At 43.4% G+C, this 9,402-nt stretch overlaps 1 protein-coding gene across 5 annotated transcripts in view; it reads left to right on the forward strand.

Moving 5' to 3' along the window:
• Positions 1 to 9,402, forward strand: part of Dzank1 (double zinc ribbon and ankyrin repeat domains 1) — a 70,409-nt gene that overhangs the window by 29,126 nt on the left and 31,881 nt on the right. For all 5 annotated transcript variants that reach the window (XM_013353172.2, XM_026788439.1, XM_013353173.2 and 2 more), the window contains 3 exons: positions 6,312 to 6,414; positions 7,670 to 7,766; positions 9,102 to 9,229. In XM_013353172.2, coding sequence (XP_013208626.1) covers positions 6,312 to 6,414; positions 7,670 to 7,766; positions 9,102 to 9,229 — 328 coding nt within the window. The remainder of the gene's footprint in view (positions 1 to 6,311; positions 6,415 to 7,669; positions 7,767 to 9,101; positions 9,230 to 9,402) is intronic.

Genomic DNA, 9,402 nt, shown 5'->3' on the forward strand with positions numbered 1-9,402 from the left:
GTGTGATGAGTGATGATCTCAGTTCAATCTCCAGAATCAAAAGCTGAGTGCCATGCTACCCCTCTGTATTCCCAGTGCTCCTGCAGTGGGATGGAAGGCAGAGATAGGTGAATTGGCCAGAAATTTGCAGCCAAACTCAGAAATAACAGGGGCCAACCTTCCTCAGAACAAGGTGGAAGGAGAGATCCACCTTCTGAAAGTTGTCTTCTGACCTCTTCATGCATGCCGTGTCTCCGCACCCCTTATGATGTATGCATTTATGCACACACAGAAAATAAAATAAATGGAGAGTGGTGAAGGCAGACACCTGACACCCATCTCTAGCTTCCACACAGTTGCACGCACATGCATGTACACCCATATCCACACATGCATGTACCACCACATGAACATGTACATAGACCACATGTGTACAAACGCCAAGAAACATTTGGGTTGCCATTAGGAGTATTACTTGCTACTAGAATCTAGTGCAGTGTTACTCAACCTTTCTAATGCTGCACCCTTTAATACAGTTCCTCAGGTTGTGGTGACCCCCCAACCTTATTAATATTTTGTCACTACTTCATACCTGTAGTTTGGCTACTGTTATGAGTTATCATGTAAATATATTATATATAGGATATCAGATACGTGACCCCCACAGGGGTCATGACCCACAGGTTGAGAACCACTAATCTAGTGGTTCATGGGGAGAGTTGTAGCTTGTCATTTTATAATGTAGAGGGTAGCCTCACACTTCAATAGTTTTCAGTAGGCTGAGAAAACTTGACCCAAACCAAATTTTGACTTCCCATTAATCCATCTTGGTAATTTGCTTGTAGTCATTCAGAAAATTCTTTTTTTAAAAAAATATTTATTTACTATGTATACAATATTCTGTCTGTGTGTATCCCTGGAGGCCAGAAGAGGGCGCCAGACCCCATTACAGATGGTTGTGAGCCACCATATTTTTGCTGGGAATTGAACTCAGGACCTTTGGAAGAGCAGGCAATGCTCTTAACCTCTAAGCCATCTCTCCAGCCCCATTCAGAAAATTCTAATTTTTAGTGCTGATGTTTGGACTTAGGCCTTGCATGTAGGAAGTCATGCTGCGAACTGTGCTACACCCCAGCTCTTTAATTCTGATATTTCATTGAAAGGATAGTATTTGTAGAGCTAAAGGTACCCAGAGATGGCTTTTATGCAGGGTATAACTTATGTTGGTACATGCATATTTAAGGTCGCTATCCTGAGCCCTAATAGAGGTATATGTGCATTTTAAATGCCTTTTAGGCTCTGAGTGAGATTTATAACTCTAACTTCAAACCTAATCTATTTGGGGATGAGGGAGGGCTATTCTCGGGTTGAAATCCTTCTACCTACCATGAAGCGTAAGCTGGTCTGTGGGCTGTTCTAGGCTGAATAGAGTGGGCAAATGCCTTAGCTGAGTATCCAAGGACATGGCCATCTGTGCTAGGGAGATAACCTAGGCCTTAAAGGAGTGGAGCAAGTGGCTGAGAACCAGGATGACATCAGGGTGGGGTCTGAGTGCTCCTTCAGGAACCTTAGAGAAGTGTGCTAATAAGGACAGCTGAGGGGGATGCAGTAGTTCATGGATAAGTCATCTTATGTGCATCAGACAGCTGCAGCTTTGGTCTTACATGTTAAATGCTTCTCCAAAGTTTAGTCTAAAGTGAGTCCTTCCAGTCACCGAACATGGAAATACTCACGAAGCACAGAAAGCCAAATGTGTGGTTATGTCAACACTGTCACTCAGATAGTGATTATTTAGATGAATTCCATATTTTTGAAAATTTTTCTACCTTCTAGAATACAGCTTTAAACCTCTATAATATTTTGTTAGGTATTTCTCAACTGTATTAAAATTGATGTTTACATATTTATGATTTTACATAAAGAATCTTAAGCCTTTGGGGACATTTTATTTACTTAGACTTTATAAACCTTTTTAAAGGAATGTATAAAATCTGAGAAATTACCAAAGTGCAAGTAAAACATTTCAAAGATCAGTCTAAAAATCGACAAGAGCATGCAAACAAAGGACTCGAAGAAAAGCAGGCAATTGAAGAGCATATTTGGTGAGCGCTGGGCAGATCAGCCAGAATCACACCCACGAGGCACTATCATGTAAAGAAAATTATCAGGAAGCTGTGCTCCGCTGTGAGCTTTCAGAGCAAGTGAGTCAGCGTGACAGTTAAAACATCCTGTGATGCTCCCAGCACCGGGATGATGATACAGTTCTGCCTGCCCCAGCATCCGCTTCTCCCTTCTCTAATAATGGCACCTGTGACTTTTAGCCGAATAGTACGGATGTGTCCCAGGCTGTGGCTCATGGATATATGTAGAAACGGCATTCCAGGCTTTGTTTTTAAAGGGAAGCAGAGTGGGTTCTGCTTCCCACTGTGGGTGTCAGCCACATCAGATCATGAGAATGAGTACAATGTGCTAGGGATGATGGAACAACAACAACAAAAAAAAAAGTGATCCCCAAGACATCTGTGTTCCCTACTTTTCTTAGTGCTGTGATTAAAAATACCTGGCAAAAGCAGCCCAAGGAAGGAAGGATTTCTTTTGGCTCACAGTTTGAGGGTATGGGCCATCCAAGGAAGGGAATTCATGATGACTGGATCCAGAGATGGCAGGTCACATTGCATCTACAGTCAGGAAGCAGGGCGGAGCTCTCTTTTTCTCTTTTTTGAAGTGTGGGGCCCCAGCCCACTCCAGGATGGATCTTCTCACCTCAGTTAACCCAGCATTAACCATTATAACGCCTTGACTCTATACCCTCTGTCTTAGCCAGTGTTCTGTGGCTGTGAAGGAATACCATGAGCAAGGCAAAGAAAGCAATTGGGAGCTTCCTTATAGTTGATAGGTTTAGTCTGTTAATATCATGGTGGGAAGCAGGAAGACACTGGAGCAGTAGCTGACAACACCTTGATCTATAGGCAGAGAAGGAGAGAGAGATTCTGTGTTTGGCAGGTTTTGAACTCTCAAAACCCACCTGCAGTGACACATTTTTTTCAACAAAGCCATTTCACCTAATCCTTTCAAAATGTGCCACTCCCTGGTGACCAAATCTGTGAGCCAATGGTGTCATTCTCTTTCAACTCCCCCCCCCCACACACACACACTATCTTTGGACTGCGCACACTTGTTGATTCTGGTTTGTTTGTTTGCTTTTAAGTCATTACTTTGGTTCCAGTTGTAGTAGTCAACCCATATCCGAACATACAGAGGAACTCCTCAAGCAAATATCTACAGAGAACATGATCAGGTGTGATCAGATGGTCCACAAGTAGACAGTACTTGTCATTGATATGTGGAGAAATCAGAGCCCTTACATAATGTCCGTGAGAATGTAAACTGTGAGAGTGGGGGAAGGGAGAGACTGGCCCAAGAACAAGCGTTTGTGAAAGAAGTCATCCAGCCCCAATCCGATGGTACTACATGAGTGTCCACAGGAGAGCCTCCTGGCTGCCACCGGTTTACCAGGGCCTGGGGTTTGAGGCCCCAGCTTCTGGGCGGTTAGCTGTGCAGCAGTAGATACAGGTGACCCAAATGACAATGAGGTAGGGAAACACTGTGGAAATTGGGATTCTTTTCTGATTGAAAGTTTAATGAATTAGCAAGAATAGAAAGAACAGAACAGCATTTTCATTAATGCTTTACTTATGTGAGAGGGGTTTCATCTTTCAAAGGATTGCCCCTAGATTTGACTTTTTCATCTTCCTCTGAGCATCTAATAGCAAGTATTGTTTTTGTGCATAAGCTGCTCCATTGTGTTCAATAGTAACTATGTAGCTGTGTTTCACATCTTCGTCAACTGTACAGTTCACAGTAAAACTTAATCCAAACGAGAAGAGCCTTTCATTAAAGCAAACAGTAGTCAAATCCATGGCACTGAATACTAGAGACCCAAGAATTCCAAGTGTGGAGTATCCACTGGCACGAGCCTTGTATTTATATTATTTGTGCTGATTAGTTTTGAGGGGTGTGTGTGTCTGTGTGTGTTTGTGTGTGAACTTGACATAGCTAGAGTCATCTGGAACCTTGACTGAGAAAGTAACTCCATCATACTAACTTGAAGGCAAGTCTAGATATGTGAGGGCTCAGCCCTCTGTGGGTGGTATCACCCCTGAACTGTGGTCCTTGGTTGTATGAGAACGGTGGCTGAACATGCTGTGGGAAGCAAGCCAGTAGGCAGCACTTCTCCACAGTCTGCTTAGGTTTCTGACTTGAGTTCCAGCCCTGGATTCCCTCAGTGGTGGATGTAAGCTGTAAGCCAAATGAACTCATTCCTCCCCCAGGTTGTTTTGGTCTTGGAGTTTTATCACAGCTGTAGGGAGCTAAAGCAGGACACAAGAGCTGTCAAATCCACGGTGCTAAATGCTTGAGGCCCAAGGATCACAAGTGCTGGGTGTCCACCCACACAAACCTTGTCTTTATCTGTATTATTAAAACTACAACAATAGAAATGAAAGCTGCTTTACTTTTTAAAAGGAACTTTAGAATGAGATCATTAAACATTTTAAATATAAATACTTAAGTACATTTTGAATATAAATAGTGTGTGTTTTGTGTCAGATAAATAGCTAAGCTGCCTGCCCAGAATTCTGGTCTCAGAGAAAATGACCACAAATAATTACAAAGAAGATGCTTCAGAGCTGGTCCATTTTAAAAACAACTGTGATCCTTTAAGGAAACCACTTTGGCCTTTTATCAGAGATTTCTGTTAGCCTTTTATTGATAAACTATCTGTTGTTTGTAGCCTCACAGTATAGATTGTGTTTATTTTTTTAAAAATACTTTTGAGACAATTGTGATGTCATGTACCTTTAATCCCTGCACTTTGGGAGGCAGAAGCAGGGTGATCTCTATGAGTTCGAGGCCAGACTGGTCTAAGGAGCAAGTTCCAGGACAGCTAGGACTGTTAAAGAGAGAGAAACCCAGTCTCAAAACAAACAAACAAACAAAAAACCTTTTGATTTATTTTTATTTTATGTGCATGAGTCTTTTGCCTGTTTACCACATGCATACAGTGCCCCTGGAGGCCAGAGGAGGGAGTCAGATCCCCTGGAGCTGCTTTTATAGACAGTTGTAGATCACCATATGGGTGCTTGGAATTTAATTCAAGTCCTTTGGAAGAGCAGCCGGTGTTCTTGAACTTGCAGTGATCTACCTCTATGCCTGGCTTTCCAGGAATGGTTTTGAAGATCCAGAGCAGACCTAGAAGGAAGATACAAGAGATGCCAACCACTTTTCTGAGCTTGGGCTCTGTGCTGCTGAGGCCAGGATTCTGAGGCAGGCAGGGTAGGAAGGAGTGCTGCACACTGGCCTGAGGCTCTGTGAACAGCACCGGGCTGGGGCAGGGTCTAGAGTTCCAGAATCACTGCTGAAGACCGATACCACCCCGCCCTTTGCCCTTTGCCCCTAACCCTCACCTCTCACGGCCTCCTTAGCTGAAAGTATATTTTAATTTTTCCAACTTAAAAGGTAACAACCTTAGCGGCTACATTAAATAAGCATTATCTTGACTGCTAGCCACCTTTTCCTGTGTTGGGTCCAGGGGGATTGCGCAAAGATGGGGACAGACCACCAAAGTCTAATAAACCAGAAGCAAACTTTATTACAGAAACCAGAAGCCAGGGAAAAATAAAATAAAAAGTCTCCATGGGGCACAAAAAGCTTATCAGCTAGCTGAGATTACAGCCAGAGATGGTTTGTGTAAGGCTGTGGCAGAGGCCGGTTTCTGAACCCATCTTTTTATAGTAGGGACACCAAGCATTAGGTCTGAACAAAGGAATTTTTACAATCTCAAGGTAAAATTCAGATACAGATTGCCTTACTTTACAATCTCCATTAGCAGAGTTTTTTTTTTTTTAGTTAAAAACTTGTGTTTGTACATAATCTATTGTCTTCCCTGGTACTTCCAGGTGGTGTTTACTGAAGCCCTGTGCTCTCCCCTTCGATGCTGCCCGTTTCACATAGCAGGGGTAATGCGTAGCCCAGATGTCATATATCTCTTTCCTAAAAGTTGGCTGGATAGCTCTCAGTTTGCAGAGAGATGCTTTGGCCTTGTAAAGAGAGCTATGGGTTGTAAAGCAAAATAACCCACTTAATAGTTAATCCTCAAGCTGCTGAGAAAGCTGCTGACAGTCTGTTCTCATTCTCCTAGACTTACAACTGTATATTTCTTTATTTTTACATTCTTATTTTTGGAATCTACATTCTTATTTTCTTATTCTTGGACTCTTCACCTGGAACGTTTGTGTAAGATATTCTCTCCTTTTTAAAAATTTGATTTTCAGAGACTGCAGACAAAGTGGAATTGTGACAAAGGTGTTTCAGGTTGACTATGAGCCCCCGAAGCTGGTCTCCCCTGAAGAGAGTGTTGAAGGTTTTTCAAAGCAGGCAAGTAATGAAGCCGAAGAATGTTCCAACTGTCACTGTGTTTCATCCTTTCTTGCTCAGTGGGGACACCCTCCTTTCTTTACAGCGCCTCTACTCACAGTCAGATCGATCCTCATGATTAAGGTCAGGATCAACCATTGTGAGGAACCTTCCCTGATTTCCCGCCTTGGTCAAACCTTCCTCTCTAAGATTGGGATTCTGACTGGGCCCTGTCACTGCCTGTGCTGTTGTCTGCAGCGACGATCTGTGACAAAGCAGAAACCATTTAGCATGCCGCCCCTTCCGCCCTGTCTGCCCTGTCTGTGAAGGCTGTATAAACTCCAGATAAACAAACTGTTTGCTCTCTTCTCTGTCCCTGCACCAGGCCTTCGCTGGGGAAAGTGACCTGAGCATGTGTTTTCTTGGTTTCTCGTCAGCCTTTCCGGTTTGCAAGCTCCAAGGTGGCAGGCAGTAAGCAGGGGTGTGGTACTCTTAGCAGAGCTCAGGGGCAGGCAAGGGAGGGCAATGAGTATATATTAGGTGAATGGAATAGTCAGGCTAAGCAGACCCATTTGTTAACGCCTTCTCCTGGCGAAAACTGTAATTCTTGCCTTCTGTGGAGAGTTAATCTGATAGGCGTAAGAAGGGTGTTTGAAACTTCAGCCCTGGGTTATAGCACCAGTGGTCCAGGTAAGAGGGCCAGACAGTGGCCACCCAACCAGGAGGTCTCAGTCGTGGGGAACTTGTTGAGAGTGACAGAGAAGGTTTGTGGGGCTGTTACTTAAGCCAGGTGGTATCCCTGAGACCAGAGCGCGTGTTGTGGGACCAGAGTGGCTGCAAGTGGATTAGTGGGGGTGGGTCTCTAGTGTGACCGTCGCAGGGACAGTCATCAGGACTCAGGCCCAAGTCAGGTAGAAGGGACGAAGTCCGTGACAAAGAAAGGCTGAGGAGAAGAGTCTCCGGATGGCTGTCTGGGCAGGTAGTGTGTATAAGGCCTGTCATTTTGGGTCTGACCCCACCCTATTTTCCCCTCTGATTCTTTTCTTATGCTATTACTGTCTCTAATAATGACACTACCCATGTCTCCTATCTTGGCTGCTTGACCTGGTGAAGACTTCCAGCCCAGACTTGAAACTGTGGGTTTCCAGCAGAAACAGGCATCACTTTATAAAAACTACCCTCATCCCTCACAAGTGAGAAGTGCCCACCATGACACTGTCTGTACCACAACTTTTGATTCTCACACTCTAAGGCTGTGTAATCTCTTTATTTCTAGGAATTAAAAAATGGGTTTGTCGGACCAAAATTAAGGAAGAAGTATAAGAATGCTGAAAACAAGTCAACTTGGAACGTTAACCTTAGACGGCTTGCAGGTACGATGAGGAAGAAGGGAACCTAAGCAGGCTTCCTGCATGCTTCTTCTGTACTTGTGTTGAAACAAGAAAAGCAGGAAGGCAGGCTACAATTTGACCATGAGAGATAAGCAAGCAGTCGGACAAATTTGATTTATTGAATGATTGTATTGAAGGAACCAGGGGGTGCTCACCTAACAAAGAAAGGGTCATCAGTTTTGGAAAGAGGGGGTGTTAAGATAAATTTTAAACAGAAACTGAGTTTTGCTAGCATTGAGTAAAACTGAGCTGCACGAGAAGGACCAGCATCAGATGTGGATTCAGGTTTGGTTACCTTGGAAACTGCAAAGGTACGTGTAGGATGTGTTCAGCACATGGTTAGAAAATGAGCCTGCCTTTTTATGTCTTGGGGACCTGCAAAATAACTTATCAGGGGAAAGCATTTGGCATGCAAATATGCCCCCATGGCTAGAAGCCTCCAGGAAAGGACTACATCACATTCTTTCCAGCAGAGACTGCTCTAAAGTCACCTCCCCAAGTCAGGAATAGAACTGAGAAATAATTAACCCAGTCTAAGAAGATAGCATTCCTTGATACTGTCTACAACGTTCCATGCCAAGCTAAGAAAACAGACCAGTGCAATTACAAAGTTAACAGGTAACTTCATTTCAACTAAAAAGAAAACAAAAAATCATGGCAGCCTCTTCTTTGCATGGCTATTGCTTACTTACCCAGGAGTCCCGAAACTTTGCTGTCTGAAGTCACGTAACTAAGACCTCAACTTTTCCTAAAAGACCCAGTCACTTTATTGTTGTTGTTGTTTTTAGAAAACAAATAAGCAAAAACTCCCAACAGTATTGTTGTTGTTATTGTTTATGTGTGGGGTGCACGTGTGCCACAGAGAACCATTTTTGGGAATCAGTTGTCTCATTACACATAGGTTCCCAGGACCAAACTCAGAATGTTGAGGTTTTTGTTTATTTGTTTTCTAAAATAACAGCAGCAAAGAGACCAAGTAAGAAAGCAATAACCATGCAAAGAAGAGACTGTCACAGATTTTTTTTTCCTTTTTAATTGAAATAATGTTACCTGCTAACTTTGTAGTTGGACTGGTCTGTTTTTTTTAGCTCAACATGGAATGTTGCAGAAGGTATCGAGGAAGGTTATTTTCTTAGACTGGGTTAATTATTTCTCCGTTTTGCTTCGCTGACTTGAGGAGGGTGACTTTATAGTAGTTGGCACTGGGAAGAAATGTGATATATTCCTTTACTGGAGGTTTCTAGCCATGGGGGCATATGTACATGGTTTTATATGGTAACAGATAATCACAAAACAATATTTTTAATGTAATTCTAGACCTCAAAGTAGGTGACAGAGCAGACGCTAAAACTCTGAAAGATCTTCGCTTCGCTGAGGGGCCGCTGGAAATCCCCCCCACCTACCATGATGCATCTGCTACTAGAATAGCTGCTCATCCATCCCAGGTAACAGCAGTGGAAATTCTTTAGGGTAGCCGAAACACCTCAGGCATTTTAACGCTTCCCAGCACATGTTAGGGACAGCGTCTTTCAGTCTTGAGTCCTGTTGCGGGCAGTTCCCAGCTTGGAAGCACTGTGTCCAAAGGGAAAGGCCTTTGACAGGGACTTGTAACAGATAA

Source organism: Microtus ochrogaster, unplaced genomic scaffold (genome assembly GCF_000317375.1).
Source record: "Microtus ochrogaster isolate Prairie Vole_2 unplaced genomic scaffold, MicOch1.0 UNK3, whole genome shotgun sequence".
Taxonomy (NCBI): domain Eukaryota; kingdom Metazoa; phylum Chordata; class Mammalia; order Rodentia; family Cricetidae; genus Microtus; species Microtus ochrogaster.